Raw genomic sequence first — 17,434 nt, 5'->3', positions numbered from 1 at the left:
CACTCACTCTTCCACACCCTCTGTAACTTCCAGCTATTAACAAACTAAAGGAAAATCTGACCCCAAAGCCAAGCCCTTTCTTCCTCCCTCCCCACCAAGCCCCAAGCCCGCATGCTGTGCCTGTACCTCAGAGGTGATGTCAATGAGAGTTTTGCGTGGGAGATCTCTGAGGTGTGTTTGGTGATTTGTCAGCTGCTGGAGAAGCTGGATGCTCTCCAGCAGAGCTTTCCGGTCCTACGAAGGAAAGATAAGCCAAAACCAGAGGACATGTATCAGAAATGAACCTGAAGGCTAAGGTAATAATCCACTCTTCAGATGTTTATGCCTACTTGTAATAAGAAAGACAATTGTTTCTTGATTGGTCACTCAGTTTTTTCTCAAATTGTGTTTTCCAGCTGGATATGACAACAGATCCCTTCCTTCCACGAGAGGTAGGAGCCTCCTGTACTATTTGACACAGTTCCTACATTCTACTCAGAAATAGACATTAAAAAGGCACAAAGAGTCCATGGATGACACAATAGAAATGAATTGAACTCGATGCTTCAAGTGCCACTGCATCCATTACCCAGTGACCCAGCCCTTCTCTATCAATCCTCTTTCCACATCAGAAGCCCCAGAAGCAGAATTGGCACACCTGACAGCAGTGTTACCTTCACAAGCCGCCCAGACTGGAATAGAGCCATCACTCCAAAAAAGTTCCCAAAAGCAGCATTTCTCACAAGTTTCTGAAAGGGAAAAAAAATTAGGTTAAAATCTACTTTCCTGAGAGGCTAGAGCTCACATGCAGCTACACAACTACACAATCAGTGGAGCAAGATGGCAGGAAAATTCAGTTTTGAACACCCCACCATGGGAAGAGAACATACTGAAAAGCAACCTGCTACACAATGTTTAAGAACTGTCCTAGAGTACCTCTTCATCACACTGACAAATCTCACCTAAAACAGGGCCAGATGACAATGTCATCAACTTGTAATTTTTAGAAATATTTGTTATTTCATTGTAGTTACTTGTTTTAACACGAACCCCAAAGCTACACTATACACCAAGATGTCAAAGAATAGAGAATAATTCATTTAAAGTATCAGCTGGGAAACATTCCCATGAGCTAACTTACTTTTTTCACTTTTTCCAGATTGTGTTTTTCTTTTATCTGTTCCAAAATGCTGCACAGTGGAATTTCCTCAAAAGCCTGCAAAACCTGAGGAGAGAGATGGAATAGCTGTTTGCAGTGCTTCCATTTCATGACATTATCTTAGGTTAAGCTAAAATAGAGCTGAAGAGTTGTTCAGCACAGCAGAAGATGTGCTGCTTTATCAGGCTAGAATAAAGACAACCAGATCAGTAAAGATGTATAGAACAGGAAGTAGGTTGGGAGAGCTGGGCTTGTGCAGCTTGGAGAAGGCTCCAGGGAGGATATTAGAGCTTATCCCAGTGCCTAAAGAGGCTCCAAGAGAGCTGCAGAGGGACTCTGGTGTCCCAGAGGGCCAGGAAAAGGAGGAATGACTTCACATTGACAGAAGGCCAATTAATGTTAGATATTAGAAAGAAAACATTCCCTGTGAGGGCAGTGAGGCTCTGGCACAGGTTGCCCAGTGAAGCTGTGGCTGCCCCATCCCTGAAAATGTTCAAGGCAAGGCTGAATGGGACTTGGAGCAACCTGGTCTAGAGGAAGGGCAGATATCCCACATCAACCAAGACCTAGAGCAAGACAGTTTCAAGAAGAAGTAATAGTACTAAACAAAGAATAATTGAAAACTTGGTCAAAATTTGTAAATCAAGGATGGTCCTTGAAGCCGGAATGTGTAGTATGAATGTATTGGTATAATTCATAACTATAAGATAACTATAGTTCATAACTATATATATTGGTATCGTTCATAACTTTGTAAGTTTCTAAAGCAGAGTAGCACCATTTAAAACTACGGTTATTGAGAGCCTTCCCTCCCATGTACACACAGGAGCAGCCAGAAGGGAGCCCTCCAGCCTTGCACAGACAGCAAAAGTGACCCCAAGCATGGACAGAGGCTGCCGACGGTTCTGATCCGCGCTGGGAAACACCGACCTGCGCCAAGGCCAAGCTGAAGCCAGGGCGGGCGGCCTCGCGGGTGGCTCCCAGTCCCTCCACCAGCCGCTTCAGGGTGTACTTGAGTTCATCATCCTGCAAGAGAGACAGAGCTAGGCGGTGTCCGGGCTGCTCCGAGCGCGGCCCGGCCGCCAGATCCCCGCGCCCGGCCCGTGCCCCGTCCGCACTGCCGCGTTCCCGAGCGGGAGCGGAGGGATGTTCCGTGTGATGAGCCACTGCCCGCCCGCACCCACCGCCCCTCCGGCCCCCGCCTCACCTTCTTGCCCTCCCGCAAGTGCCGCAGGAGGCTCTCAGTGGCCGCCAGCCGCACCTCCTGCTCCGGCTTAGCGATGTCCCAGAAGAAGTCGAGGAAGGCGCGGCCCTGCCGCAGCACCCCGCGGGGGTCGGTCACCGCCGCGCCGCCGCCCCGCGGTTCCATCTGCTCCATCTGCTCCATCCCCGCCATGCCGCCACCGCTGCCGCACGTGGGGCCGCCCGCCCGCTCCGCCTCTTCCGGGGCAGCGCGGCCGCCGCGGGACGGGCTCGGCCGCCGAGGGAGCCGCTCTCCTCCGTGCCTCCGGTACCTCAGTGCCGCTCCCCTCATGGCCGCGCCTCAGCGCCTCCCGGCCCTTCAGCCCCGCTCCCCGCAGCTCTTCTCGGCCCCACTCGTGTCCCCTCAGACCCCGCTCCCCTCATGGCCGCCCTTCCCACCGCGCTCCCTCAACCCCTCATCCCACAAAATCGGACTGCTTTCCCGGTGTGCCACACAAGCCGACCGTGACACACTCAATGGACACATTGAATTTTCAGAGTTTAGTATTTTTTTTCAGAGATTGGTAGTTCAGAGTTGCACGAGCCGCGGTGCTCGGTGCTGTTCCACAAATCCAGCACACCCCACCGGGCTTTTCACACCATTTTTTAGACTCAGTGCAGAGCTGCTAACTTTCCAAGTACTGGCCATATATCGGGATTGATTGGTAATTTACAAGTTGCATAACCTCAGCTAACTCGTAGAAGTTCCCCACATGCTGAGGGGAAGGGTCTTCACAGAGTCTTTAGAATTGTAATAAACATAGACCAGCTATGGGATACACGGACCTTGAGTCTTCTGCTAAGTTAGCAAAGTATACACAGACGTACGCCAAAATCCGAATTTACTACATCCTTAATGCTCATTAGTTCCAGAATGTCCTTGAGTAAGGGATGCTGGCTGCTGCCTTCCCCACGGGTTGGGTCTCCTTTTTTGCTGAAAGTATGCAAAGATCTTACATTAAAGAACATTACTACTTAAGAGAATCTTGACATATTCCACATTTTGCAACAGCCCCGCTCCCCTCAGCACCTTGGCCCCCAGCCCTACTCCTCCGCAGGACTCCCCCTACTCCTCCTCTGCCCCCAGGGCTCCTGGGCTTCCCTCACCGGGTTCGGGTCTCTGGAGGAGGCTGGGATCCAGGATCCAGGCTGGATCCTGTCTCCGCGGGGCTCGACGGCGACGGGGACAGAGGGGCAAAGCCCGCGGGGTGAGCCAGGATCGGCAGCGCAGGATCAGGGACACGAGGTGTGGGCGTAGTTGGTTATCGTATGAGAATCTGTCGTGTGGTGTTATTAGAAAACATTAAATTATGGCCTGGCAAAAGGAGACAAACCAGTTGGTACAAATGGTATTTTTTAAGGAGACTGTGGAACTCTCGGGTACAGCCCGTTGTCATAATTTGCAATAAAATCCAGCACTATCCTCCAGCAGCCCTGTGAACACTGCGTGTTGCTGCCAGACACCCGCGGGAGTGCAGGGAATGACCCGGAGCAGGATCCATTCCTGTGGTCACTGTGGATGACTGTGACACCCGGAGCAGGATCCATTTCCATGAGCTCTGTGATCCCTGCCCGCAGCGACAGCGGGATACTCGGGCAATCAGAGCCGCGGGCTGGCCTTGGCTCAGCACTGGAGCGTCCAACGCTCACCGGAGCGTCACCGCAGCGCAGCCCGGGCAGATCCCCGGGGGGATCCCCGACAGACACCGGGCACATCCACGGGAAGATCCCATGCAGATCCTCCGGCAGATTCGGAGCAGATCCCCGGGCGGAGCCGCGGGCAAATCCCGCGCAGATCCCAGAGCAGACATCGACCGGATCCCCGGGCAGATCCCGTCCCAGAGCCCACGGGAGCGAGCCGCGCGGGGCACCTCCCGACAGGCAGCAGCGCGGACAGCCCCGTCGGGGCGGGGAGCTGGAGGCAGGCACCGCGCGGGGCAGCCCCGGCCCGCGCGCCGCCGTATATAAGCGTTGCGGGGTCCTCGGGCGCGGTCCTGTCACGCTCGCACGGGGACGAGGCCGCGGCGGCGATGGCGGATTACGATCCCTACGACGACCGGGCCTACAGCAGCTTCGGCGGCGGCCGCGGGTAAGCGGGGCCGGGGGCAGCACTCAGGGCTCCCCCCCCCGTAGCTGGGACGGTAGCGGGGAGCAGTGGCCTCAGCCGGGCGAGGCGGGGGCGCGGCCGCGGGGATGGCGGGCGGGGGTTGCGGGACGGGGGCGCTGCCTCTGGGAACTGTTTGGGCTCGCTCTGCTCCCCGCCCGCCCTACTCCGGGGCGGGGGGTGCCCTTCCGCCGGCCCCGCTTTGTGCGGCGGGGTGAGGGCTGCGCTCCTGGGGGGTCCCGGCCGTGTCCGCGCTGCTCCGGCCGGCGCCGCAGGATTCAGGGCCGGGCGGCTCGGAAGGGGCGGGAGGAGGAGGGTGTCGCTGTTCCCGCCGTCCCGGAGGCGAGTGGAGGGGGGATTTAGGGAGGTGCTGGGCCAGAGCCAAGGAAGGCCGTGAGGAGCTTGTGCGGATGGGCGGAGGGAACGTCCCTGAAGGACTGGAGCAGGGCAGGAGGCCGCTGTGCCGGCGGGACGAGACGCCCCCGGGAGCGGGCAGCGTTGTGGTGCCTGCGGCGGGAGGAAATGGGAGGGTTTTGTGGTGTCTCCGCTCGAGTAGCGCCGGGAGCCGCGGTCCTGCGTTATCCGGGACTCCGGGTGCTGACTGCAAATCCCTGATCCTGAGGAATCGGGCTTGTTTCCGTCTCTTTGCTGAAGATTGTTTAGGGAAGGAGCTACAGAGACAATAACCCGTAATTAGAAGTTTGTCTTAAATCAAGCTGGGAAGGTGCAGTCAAACAATTGATTTTTTTGTAGGCTGGTGCTGTTACAAGTTTCTCTGAAATAAAACAGTAGGCATAAGTCTGTGGAATAAACTTCTTTGTGAGCAAATCTTCACAAGTGTATTACTGTATAATCTAATATTCCAGGGTTTATTTCCTGATCAAAAGTATTCATGCCCTTTTCTGCTCTTAGATAAATAACTTGCTTTTGTTTCAGACTCTTTAGGCAGCAGGGAGGAGCTGCTGGAGTTAAAACAGCAGTAAGTTTTTCTTGTCTTTGGAAGTACTTTGACACTTTAAGCTTTTCAAGCTCATTTTCATGCACTGATACCCTTTGTGTCTAACTCAGAGATGTCCCAGAGCAAACAGATGATGTAGCCACTTGCATTTCTGTTATTTTTTTAAATTCTGTAACAAAATAGCCTTGCCCGCAGCCTAAAGTGATACTTGACTCATTATGAACTCAGATATTGCTGCACAGTGTATCCTAGTCAGTGTAGGCATATTCTGTGAAGTAATAAAATGTTATTTAGTTTCCTATAAGAGAACTTAAATTGGCTTCCAGGGAAGATGTGGATCCTTGCTTGATAAACTAGAGGCATCCTGCAAATTAGTAGATGTCTTTCCAGATAAGGAAATGTACTTATTCTAATGTACCTGCAGTTCTAAACATTAGATACTACTAACATTAGAGTCCAGTGTATACTGATATCTAATTTATCGTTATCACCATTAAGTTACTAATAGCTAACTCACAATTTAGTTTCTATGTCTATTGTATGAAGTCCTGTAATACATGAAGTGTAATGAAAACATGACTGTTCTTGAAGGTTCTGATTAAAGAATCCCATGTTAATTTGAAGTGGCTTCTGCTCATTTTTAGGCACTCTAGGAGTGTAGGAATAGTGTAAGCTCAGCTGAGGTGTAGTAGTTTTTGTGGATGTTGCATTTTGCATAACCTTGGGTGTACACAATGAATGAGCACAGGATTTCAGTATGACAGATGGGAAATCAGTGCCCAACAGGTTCTAACATGTGGAAGTTATCTTTCTCATAATCATCAAAATAATGGTGGAAAAGCATCAAGATATGACTGGTGTGATGAGATGGGATTTGCTACACCTGAGATGTTTAGTGATGCACTGACTAAAAGCTGAATCATAATATTAGGGGATGCAGAAGTCACTTTATTCCTGGTGAAGAATGTGATGCTGACATAAATGACAAAAGGCTTTCTATAAGCTTTTCAGAAAGTATTTTGGAGCCCAAAATTTGACGGGAAAACCTGTAGGTAAGTATACCAAGGCCTAGGAGAAACTGAAACTGTGGAGCTTGTCAGAGTTGAAAGAAGGGGAGTGTTTACCACTCCTAACTCACTGCTAGGCTGTTTATTTAGGTGTGGCTTGAACTGCTGGGCACCCTACTAAAGGTTAAGATTCACCTGCTGAAGTGCTGCACAGTTCAGTGAAAATGGGGCGTTAGTCCTTGTGCTTCTGGCAGCTTGGATCCTGTGTCTTTCCCATCTAGCATTAAAACATTACTCCTGACTTTTAGGCTTGGGTAAGCATTTTGCTGAAGACATCTGATACTTACTCCAAACATGTCCTGGGTTGCTTGAATAAATTGGGTTTGAATTTAGTGTTGTGGTCTTGGAGGGTTGGCACTGTCATCCTGCTAATCCTTGTGCTGCCCCAGAAAAGCTCTAATGTCAGAACCCAGGGTAGGCTATTGTCTTGGTGCTGTGCAAAAGGCAAATCCTGAGCTTTGATCTCTAGGGAAAGGCTATTTAACTCAGATACTGGGCTTCAAAATATCATTCGTTTTGAACTTCTGGCAGATACTCTTTTCTGGAGATGTAACTAAACATTGCAAAAGAGTAGCTTCAAAATGGGTGTTGAGTTGTTTTCTTCCCAATATGGCCAATGTCATTAACTCAGATCACCAGAGTTTAATTATGGGGGTGTTGCTGGAAGCAAGCTTTCCTCTTCAGCTTTCTGCTTTGGTTTTCTGAGAAGGAAATCAAGTCATGTCATTCAGAGTCACACAGTAAGATGATCTAATAATTATTATTACCTAATTGTGTCTAAGCAGAGGTTTAGAGTGGGGAATGCAGATATTCATTCAGAACTCTGGTTTGCCTAGTTCAGATGTGTTTTCAATTATTTTTTTACTTTTGTCCTACTTCATTGCAAATGAGAGAATCTTCTTCCAATCTCATTGTTTGATTACTGAAGTCAGCCTTTTTATTTCACTGTTTCAGTGTTGGAAAAAATGTAGGGAAGTACAGAAACAGTTTCTTTTTCTGTTGCTATACCTGAGTTCCGTAAGAAACTTGGTTTGAAACTCATTATTATTGACATTCCTGTTCTTCAAATGGAAACTAAAATACCAAAGGTATAGTTACAGATTTGATAACTAAAGCCTTAATATCAAATTGAAGTAGAATATTTAATTTTCTGACTTGAAAATCAGTCTGGATTGCATAATAGGGCATGGATTTCCACACATGCAGCCCATGAAATTCTGGTGCACTGTCGTAGAAAGAGGTTTGTCTGTAGCACAGAAAATCCTTTTGGGGATTGAGAGTGTGGTTTTAGAAGTGGCTCAAATGGAGCTGAGTGGAGGTTGCTGATGGAAGTTGTATTTCCAGCCTTGTTCTCATTCCTAGCTTGGCAAAGTGCTCTTTGCAGTTGTCCTGATCACCTTGTTGGCTGTGGGCTCAACTCCAGGGTGGGTTTTTAGGTGACTGGCAGCTCAGGGAATGTCCTGAGAATATGTACAAGGAGAGAATGCTCCTTTGAAACTCAATTCTGATGTTCCTGTAGGACTTAAACATTCAGATTTTCTTTTTTTTTTGGATGCAAGTTAAATGTATGGTATGTTCATAGCTGTTCCTAATGCTGTAAATTATAAATAAGGACAAAGGCATGGAACTGATTCTGTGTATTATGGGATTATTTAGAATAGCAACTGAGCTTTCTTTGAGTTCCTCCTTAAAACTCAGTCTTCTGACTAAAGTAATTCAAAACTATTACAGCTTTAGTTCTCCAGTATGTTTTTGACTTGTTAATGAGACAAAGGCAGATGAGGAATATTGTCAAAAATGCTAAAATGCAAACCTGGGTGGACGCTAATTAAAGATATGTAGATTGTGGTTCAAGTAGATTTAGCAGCATGTTGATAGTGATGGTGACAAATTATTCTTGCATGGAGCTGCTAAATAAGGCACAAATGACAGGCTCACCTAGGAAGAGTTAAGGAATCTTATTCAATCTTAATGCATTATCTGATTCATTACTAGTAAAATATTTATTCTTCAATGAAAAAAATTACTGTTAAGTACCTTGCTTGCCCAATGAAGTTTTTGACTGCATGCAACCAGCCAGAATAAAAGGAAATGATAAAATTATTTGACCTTCTGGATTTTAGGAAGGACTCTGCAGCTATTTAATTGGTCCATGTCAGATTGGCAGATCCTACTTTGGTACAGCTTGTGTTCCATCGTGGTTTTAAATGCACGGGAAGCCTCAGGGAAAAGGAACAGACACAAGCAAAGCCCAGTAGAAGGAAGGTGATAAAGGGAAGATGGACAGAGTAGTGAGTAGATATTTCAGGTAAAGGTCAGAGGTTGCTTATGTGGGACAAATGGTGTTGGAACCAGTCCTGTACAAGTCTAGGAGCTTTGACTTCAGGTTGCCTTGTACATACCTTGCTCTCTGTACAGAAATTCCAAGTTGGCTATTGAAGATTGGGCTCCTCATGAAGTTCACACAGATGTGTTACATTAGTACAGTAAAGAATTTAGCTGGTACAATTTAGTTTCTCAGCATGCAGTGCCAAGAGTTTAACTGGTACTGAGGGACAAGACAGGAAAAGACCACCCAGTTTACCTCTGTAATTTACTAGACAAAAGAAGTAAGCATCCAGGGAGCACGTGATTTTTTTCTGCCTCAGAACCCGTTGTTCAACCAAATTTATTTTGTGTTCAAAGCATTCCAGTCCAGATATCCAGCAGTTATGGCCACAGTTTCAGATTTAAAGGGGAAAGTGTTTGTCTTAAGCTAAATGTTGCTGAGATAATTTGGATGATTGTGGAGTGGATGTTGGTAATATACTCTTTAGTTAAAAGCATTGGAACCAGCATGATTTCCAGATAAGTTGTCAAACCTGTGCCATACAAGTATTTATTCATTGCCATAAATTATTCTTAAAATTGATTCTAAAATTTTTTTAGAGGTAATGTTTTTGAATAAGGGACCTTAGAGGTAACCTTATGTTGCTTTCCTTAATGAATTGTGGGTTAAGAAGTTAATTCACCACTTCTTTAATGAATTCACCTGGTAATGTATTCAGTTTCTCACTGAAGTACTGCATTAGGTAATAGTGGAAAGGAGCTGACCAGCAGTTCGGGTGGCAGGTACAAGGTAAAGGATAGAAAAACTAACCAAAGCTGTGGGAAAATGGACTTGCAGCTAAAGAGAGCATCTGAGCTCTGCAATGGACTGCACTGGCTGTGCTGGGAGACAGGTCCAGAGGAACTGTGCTTTTTCCAACAGGTCTCGTGGTGGTGGCCTTGGTTCCCGCAGAAATAAAGAGCTGCCAACAGAACCCCCTTTCACAGCATATGTGGGAAATCTGCCCTTCAACACTGTCCAAGGAGACATAGATGCCATTTTCAAGGATCTCAGCATAAGGAGCGTACGACTAGTCAGAGACAAGGAAACAGACAAATTTAAAGGTGAGTTTTCAGAGGTGTTTGGTGGTAGATGAAAAATTAGTAGGAAAGAAAGTCACTTTAAAAGGGAATTTCAGTCTAAAGCACAGCTTTCTGCTTTTATGTTGACTTATGCAGGTTTTTTTATTCACTAATATGTAAGTGTATCATTTGAGTGAGAGTCATTGTTTCATTATTGTGAGATACAGAGTAACCTGAGTGAGGAGTCAATATTTGCCCTGACATACAAGAACTTTCTCAAACCTTGTCTATGAATTCTACCAGAGCTGACCCACTTAAATCCTATGACCTTAAGTATTAAGTAATTCCTTTACATCAGAAGACTTCCATTGCTTCAGCTCTGTCTTTTTTTAGTAGGCAGGGAGAAAAAGCAAGTAGATAACCCATTCAGGCAGTTGCTTTAAAGGATGCAAATTCAATTGCTATGGGTATTGTTTGGAGGAAATGGACTATATTTATAAGTTACTTTATGGGGCGAAAAGACTTACCTTGGAAAACAGGGCCTTTGAAAAGGAGTAAATCCACTAAATGATGTGATTACACAAAATCACATTGCTGACCACATAAGTATTTCAATTTGTTGTTGAAAAACTCTAGGAATGAAATGTCAATATTCAGCTGAATAACTGTCTGAAGGCATAGGTCAGATCTAATCTATAATGAGAACTCTGTGGAAAAGGGAATTAGGCTCTTGGTATTCACAGAGTGCCCAGAGTTCTGTTTCAGGATTTGCCCCATCATTAACAGGTGCAGGTAAATGTGTTCATTGTTGATGATTATGAGTTCCTAAACCATGTGCATCTTGCATGTGCCCATCACAACTCATGTTTAAAAGAGAGGGAAGCTATTAGCAGGCATGCAGGAAGGAGTAGCCTCTTACAAAGGCCTTTTAAAGTGCTATTAACTTGAGATTTGTTTCTTACAGGATTTTGTTACGTAGAGTTCGATGAGGTGGAGTCACTCAAGGAAGCTCTTACATACGATGGTGCAGTAAGTACACTTGCAATTAATTTGTAAAATTAAAGACAAGCATAAGTCTCAAACTCCTTGGCAGCCCTTATGATACATCCTGAACAGACTCTTCCCTTGATTTAACAGCTTTTGGGTGACCGATCACTCCGAGTGGACATAGCAGAAGGCAGGAAACAGGATAAAGGTGGCTTTGGCTTCAGAAAAGGTGGTGGGCCTGATGACAGAGGTGACTTCCATTTTCCTAAGTAGTTTCTTAAATATGATGGTTGTAGTTATGGCTTCTGGTGCTGACTAATGCTAAGACAAGGCATGCAAGTGAACGTGAAGATTATATTGAAAGGTGAAATTTTATATGTAAATATGTATGTTTCTAACCAGCTGCTGCTGCCGCTCCTGAGGTGTCTGAAATTTTAGCTGTGCTTTGTGTCCAAAGGCTGGATGTGTTGTCACTCCTAACCCAGGAAGTGAGACCAATACCCCTAATAATGTGTTGTGTTTTGCAGAGGACAATCATAAGCCCAACAGTCTGATCTGCTACTATTTTATGATGATGTATGAAAAGTGAGTAAGCACATGTAGACAAGTGCTTCTTTTGGAGTGTGTCTCTTGTTCCAGTGTAAAAACATTCTTGCCTGTAGTTGAAGGTTGGTTGAACTGGACTCACCAGAGGTTTCCATTGAATGTGTACTAAAGAAACTTTTCTGGCCACTTATTCTTGATTAACTTAAACTGACTGTTTGTTCCTGTGCAATGGAACTTGGTAGTACCGAAAGAAAAGGATTTTCCAGCAGCGTAACTTTGAATATTGAAGGACTGAAACATTGGTTTGGTATTCCCTTGCTCAGTCTTTCCCACAGCTTCAGACTTGAACACAATTGTGGCTTTTTTCCTAGGAATGGGAGGAGGTTCCAGAGAATCCAGAGGAGGTGGATGGGATTCCAGAGATGACTTCAATTCTGGTATCAGTATTAACACTTATACAGATAGGAAGCCTAAAAGGCACTGAAATGTTCTCATTTTCATTTGCCACCATTACTGGTTTGATTGAATCTACTGTATGTACCAGCTTAGACATCCTGCAGCTGTGGTGGGATTCCTCATGGGCAGTCTTCCATTGCCTTGAGAGGAAAGTGTCTCAATAGAAAATTATATGAAACAACCGTAAATGACAGAATTCTTGTCCAGGTGTAGCCTATGGGTTTCTGATTTAAGCATTTCTCAAGCATACAACGAAGTAAAATTCTGAATAGTAGCAGAAACAGATAATGTAGGAAGGCTGATAGTCTGTCAAAGCAGAGGCTTTCATCTTCTCAAGGAGATGTCATGTCATTATATGTGTATTCCTGAAGTAACTGACTTCTCCAAAGTCCAGATTAGTGTTCCAAAGCACTTGTAAATGCAAAATGTTGCTGAACTTTTAGACCCGTTTTGGTAACGCAGGTGCAGCAAGTGACTGAGCTTGCTGAGTGGAAGGTAGTGATGGAGCCACTGGATTTGCTCTTAACTTCCAGTCAGTTCCAGCTATTAGAATGCAGGGTGCCATTAACACAATTGCTTTTGTCCTCTGAACTCATGGGTTTGGTCCATTTTCTGATGGAGAGATGTTGGCAAGTACAACTTTGCAATGTCTGGTCTCTGCGTGAGTGGAATGAACGATGTAGGAGAAGCAAAGTGTGCCCTTGCCCCCAGCATGGACTGGAGCATGCTGCTGGAGAGAGGAGCTTGCTGCAGTGCTGCGCTTAACCTGCCTTTGGAGCTAAGCATTCTGTGTCACAGCTTCGTACCTTCTTTGGCAGCTTCTCCAAATGTGGATGCATTTCAGCCTGTTAAATGCTGGATGAGTGATTTGTGAGCCAAAAGTTCAGCATTTCAGTCTTAGCTGCTATGGAAGCTTTTCTTCTCAGGTTGTACAGCCTTGCTCTAGATCAAGTCCTTAAAGATGGCTTGTTTGGCACTGAAGTAAGTAAGGGACAGCTCTGCAACTCTGCCAAATACTGAAGTGGAAAGGCAAATCTCAGTTGGGAACCAAACAACTTTCTCTTCCAGGCAGCTTCTGAAAATCTGAGTGTATTCCCTTTCTGTATGCTGATAGCCTGAAGTGTCCTCCTCCCACTGAAATGCAGTGAGGGCTTGGAGAGATACTCAAGGGTAGTCACTGGTACAGACTGGAACTCTGGTCAGTGACAAATAGTTCTTGATTTACTTTTTTTTTGTGATACATAAACTGAAGAAATGCAGTCAGTTTAAAGTCTGATTTATTTTTTTCCCCCCACCCCTTTAATTAATTTAGTAAATGACTGGTCAGTTTATAGTACAGCTAAACAGCCCTGGGGTTTTACTCTGTTTTATAAGTGTATTTCACTACTCCCTAGCTATTTTCTAATTTGCTTCTGCCTATTTCATGCTAAGGCTGTAGCCAGTGTGATGATCTGGCTATGGAGGTACTCTGAGTACTTGTAGTGCTGTCTCTCAACTCAGCTAATGATGTTAACAAATTCAAGTTTCAGCCAAGGTTCACTTTTAAACATTTTAAACTCACTTGACCCACTCTCCAACACTCTAATAAGCCTCTAAGAGGATAAAGCACTTTCTGAACTTGGCATAGTATACTTGGTTTCAAATGGAACTCGAACAACGCCTCCAGAAGGTGCTAGAGCTCTGTGAAACAATCTGTCTGCAGACAAAGGCTCTCAGTGCATCACCTTGGACTGACAGCGGTGACTAGCAAGGTTTTCCAGTCATCCAGATAAATCTAGATGAAATACATTGCAAAAGATGCTCTTTAAATTCACTGTCTTCCATCTTCAGGATTCAAAGATGATGACTTCTTGGGAGGTCGGGGTAGAGGAACCCGCCCTGGAGACCGGCGACCACCAGGTGCCTCCATGGGAAGTGGTGGCACTGGTCGCTTCAGAGATGGGCCTCCCCTTCGTGGGTCTTCCATGGACTTCAGAGAGCCAACAGAAGGTAAACTCCTACTGTGTGTGGTTTGGCCTTCCTCCACAAAGGAGACTCTGGTTTCTTTGTCAGGCTAAAGCTCTTGCCCTTCCCAGGCAGATATCACAAGTGGAATGTTTTTCCTTTCAGAGGAAAGAGCACAGCGACCCCGACTCCAGCTCAAACCTCGAACAGTCGATACTCCCCTCAATCAAGTAGCCAATCCAAACTCTGCGATCTTTGGAGGAGCCAAGCCCCGGGAGGAAGTAGTAAAAGAACACGACTGAGTTTGGGGTTGAGAGGGAATGGGGAGGCGGGAGAAAAAGCAAGACAGTACAGAGTGACTAGCTCTGCTGGAATGTCAACCCTGCAGTTTACCATTCCTGCCATCTGGTATTTGTCCTCTTTGAAACCGAAAACACAGAGCTTGTGAATGCATGTCAGCTGTTAACAAGTGGTTTTTAGTACGTTCTTGGCTTTGCTGTATCTAGTGCCTGCTTTGTGCTGAGTTTCCCTCTTCTGTTTCCTTCCAAGCAGCACAGTTGCCAGTAGATAAGGCAGTGTGGCTGCTTCCACAAGTGTGGAGGTCTCTGGACAAAAGTGCTGCTTCACTTCTTCCTTTCTGGGTTTGTTTTACTTTAGAAGCACAGGTTAGACTTAGTTATTTCCCTGTATTGTTTCCTTTTACTTCCTCAGCGTTCCTCTTCTGACTTGCATGTCTCGTTCTGTATTGCTGTGGCTCTGAAGAGGAAAACTGAAGAGTTCAGATGAGTTGAACAGAAACTTACAGTTCTAACCAAGTAGTGAAATACCATTTATGAGAATTGGTGATAGTCACTGTTCACAGCAGAGCCCCTTATTAAACTAAGGGGGGCAGCTGCCCTTTCACATGGGTTGCCAGGAAGAATCAATTTAATGGATGCCTTGCCTGACAAGCCTGGTGAATAGCTGGTGGAATCAGTATGGATAAAGCCTCTGCCAGCAGCCTCTTCCTGCTGGCTCTTGACTTCCATATGGTATGATGCTACTACAACTCTGAGCTCAAGGTTAGTGCTGCAAAGCCATGCCTGTTTGAGCACAACTGCTCACTGGCTCTTTCTGCTTACTTTTTTGGGTTTTACATGTTTGGTAAATTTTTAAATGAAGTTTCTACAAATAAAATTGACTTTTTTATTTTTGTTGAAGGAGTGTATACTTTGCCATGCAGTATTTGATCGTCACTATTCCCTGTGTTTCTTTGCCCAGTGGGGTACAATTTTAGGACCTCAGCTTTCAGAATACCTTGAAAATGGGCAGATTAGAAATCTTTCTGCTATAGATTCTCATGTAGAAGTTTGGGTAAAAACTATCTCGTTACTACACCTCTCTTCCCTTGAAATGTTTCTTGTCAGTGTTGTGTGGGAGGAGGGAGGGGAGGCTGAAGCAAAAGGAGAAATCATTAAGTTTTAATCCAAAACCTGGTTCTACCACACTGAAGATTGGACATGTCCAGTGTGTGGGAAAAGCTTGGGCCCATATTGCCAGTGCTGAGAGCCTTCAGATAAACCAGCCAGCACCCCAGAGTACTTAGAAGAGGAGGTTGGAAGCACGGCTGCCCCACTACCAGCACCACTGCTAGTGATGCATTTCTTCACTAAGGTTCCCATTGTAAGTCAGAGTCCCAGCAATTTACAGAACTACTCTTTCCTTCTTTCTGCCTTTCACTTAATCTGCTTCTGAGATAAGAACCATTTGTCTAACACTAATACTTAATTTAAGACAGACATGCATTTGTGTGGTTGTATTCCAAACCAATAATTGATCTATTTACATCTTCAATGTGGAAAAGATTTTAAGAACAAATTCCCATATAAAAACTCACTTCTAGTCAAGACAATTGACTTTTAAATGTAAAAACAAAGGAGAAAAAAAAAAAGAATTCCAAACACTTAGCACATTCTGCTTCATAACAAAATAAATTTATGGATATGGTATTTTGTGAATGATCTTTTAAATAAAAGAAAACATTAAGTAATATTTAACATTGGTCTTTATTTGAGTCTACTCTACCATGTTTCCCCCCCCTCCTCAGTTTTCAAATTTTGTGTTAATTTGTTCCATTCTGATACAAAATAAGGGGGGAAAGAGGAAAAGATAAAGGGGAGGAATCTAATCTAAAGAGTGCTGGAACACTGAAGTAAAAATTAATTATGGGTGGAAATGAGCCCAGCTTCTTTGTCCTGTGACTTCAGTGTCACTTGAGTGCATTGCTAAGGCTGCCAGGTGGGATTTGGAATTCCTGCAGCTTGCAGGTCTTGCAGCTGATCAGGCTCTGCTCCTCCAGGTGGATGCTGCTGCCCTGTGGCTGGCAGCAGGCAGGATGTGTCCTTCCAGTGTGAGTGCTGAGCAGTGTCATGTGGGCTTTGTGCTGAGACAGTAAATGGATCAACTGCTGCTGTTCTGCCAACTTCCTCCAGAATTTTCCAACTGACCTGTTTCCCGTAGGCATCATGGTTAAGGCAGGAGGCTGCTGCCCTGTGGCTGTAGCTGTATGTACTGCAGGGGAAGTTGAAAGAGGTAGAGCCATGTTTTTATTGAGGAAATGAGCTCTGACCTCCCTGCTGGTTTTACTGCTTTCCATAGCCTGAAAGGATGGGAAGTGTTCCTGCTTCCAGCTACTCAGTCCACCCTCTCTTTAGACCTGCTCTTACCACAGCTTGAGCAGAGTCCCAGTCCTGCACTGGAGCTGGGTGGGCCAGCACCTGGCTGTCCTGTGTGTCATCCTGAGGAGTGTGGAAAAGTAGGGCTGGGTGAGAGTAGGTCTGCTGCAGCTCTTGCCACACTTATACACAGCTGCTCTGTCAATCTGACGCTGCTGGATTTCATCACTCATGGAGAAAAGGAGCCCTGATGAGTGAGAGAGGTGGCAAATGGGTCATCTTAGTTCTAGATGTCTTTTTTTGTATCTGCTAATACTGGTTTGGTTAAGGGTTCCCCACTAGTGAATGCAGCCTGATCCCAAAATCATTGTGTCTTTTTTTTAAAGGTATTTTTCATATGCATTGTCTGGTTTCCACACTGTTTCCTATGTGGCTCAGGGTCAGATTCCTCCAATTCTTTTTCATTCTTTCCTTCAAAAATTCAGTGGATGAACATTTTCCTATACAGAAGCTTATCTAACCAGCTTTTGTCAACAGTTAACACAATATATTTAATATATGGATGTGGCATTTAAGTTTTGTAGGAGGAAGCAAGATTATTTTCTTCCCATCCTACCAGGAAAAGCAGTTGAGGTTTAACCTCTGATGCTTAACTTTACCTGCTGCTTAAACTAAGCCTGGCATGGCAAAGCCCAGACTGAGGAGGTACCAGCAGTGTAGCAAATGGATCATTCACTCTGTGGCTATTCATGTTCTCTCTGAGTTATTTCTGGTAGCTGTGCAGTGCTTTCTTCCAGCTTAAACTTAGAAAAATAAACAAAACTGAAGGCAGGAAGGCACCAGGCAGGTTTTGGAAGTGGAACAGAGTTTGCTTTGCTACTGTAGGGAGTGCTTTGCAATGTTACTCCAGCAAGTGGGGAAGGTGGGAGTCTGGAAGAGCTGTTGGAC

The 17,434-nt window shown here is 45.5% G+C and overlaps 2 protein-coding genes across 3 annotated transcripts in view; one reads left to right on the top strand and one right to left on the bottom strand.

The window, feature by feature from the left end:
* The window catches only part of MYBBP1A (MYB binding protein 1a), a 56,906-nt gene extending 54,217 nt beyond the window's left edge, over positions 1–2,689 (bottom strand). Inside the window, exons 1-5 of the mRNA XM_053961561.1 lie at positions 2,346–2,689; positions 2,069–2,164; positions 1,121–1,204; positions 654–728; positions 127–234 (exon numbers count right to left, since the gene is read on the bottom strand). Of these exons, the coding sequence (XP_053817536.1) occupies positions 127–234; positions 654–728; positions 1,121–1,204; positions 2,069–2,164; positions 2,346–2,672 (690 nt within the window). The 5' untranslated portion in view covers positions 2,673–2,689. The remainder of the gene's footprint in view (positions 1–126; positions 235–653; positions 729–1,120; positions 1,205–2,068; positions 2,165–2,345) is intronic.
* A 1,675-nt stretch (positions 2,690–4,364) lies between these two features.
* Positions 4,365–15,863, top strand: EIF4H (eukaryotic translation initiation factor 4H). Of its 2 annotated transcripts, XM_053961092.1 has the most exons (7): positions 4,365–4,469; positions 9,760–9,941; positions 10,864–10,928; positions 11,037–11,136; positions 11,804–11,869; positions 13,719–13,877; positions 13,998–15,863. In XM_053961092.1, the coding sequence occupies exons 1-7, from the start codon at positions 4,411–4,413 to the stop codon at positions 14,132–14,134; spliced, it is 768 nt and encodes a 255-aa protein (XP_053817067.1). In that variant the 5' UTR covers positions 4,365–4,410; the 3' UTR covers positions 14,135–15,863. The 2 variants fall into 2 exon arrangements, with proteins under 2 accessions (XP_053817067.1, XP_053817068.1); XM_053961093.1 differs by lacking the exon at positions 11,804–11,869.
* Positions 15,864–17,434: the final 1,571 nt, after the last annotated feature.

The sequence above is a fragment of the Vidua chalybeata genome, chromosome 20, assembly GCF_026979565.1.
Source record: "Vidua chalybeata isolate OUT-0048 chromosome 20, bVidCha1 merged haplotype, whole genome shotgun sequence".
NCBI classification, from domain to species: domain Eukaryota; kingdom Metazoa; phylum Chordata; class Aves; order Passeriformes; family Viduidae; genus Vidua; species Vidua chalybeata.
The sequence above is the reverse complement of the archived record's forward strand: the minus strand, read 5'-3'. Positions and strand labels throughout refer to the sequence as shown.

Excerpts from the sequence above, each read along its gene's own strand:
- EIF4H (XM_053961092.1), top strand. The coding sequence starts at position 4,411 with ATGGCGGATTACGATCCCTACGACGACCGGGCCTACAGCAGCTTCGGC. Across the intron at positions 9,942-10,863 it reads GGAAACAGACAAATTTAAAG|GATTTTGTTACGTAGAGTTC; the intron begins GTGAGTTTTCAG and ends TGTTTCTTACAG. Across the intron at positions 11,137-11,803 it reads TGGTGGGCCTGATGACAGAG|GAATGGGAGGAGGTTCCAGA; the intron begins GTGACTTCCATT and ends CTTTTTTCCTAG.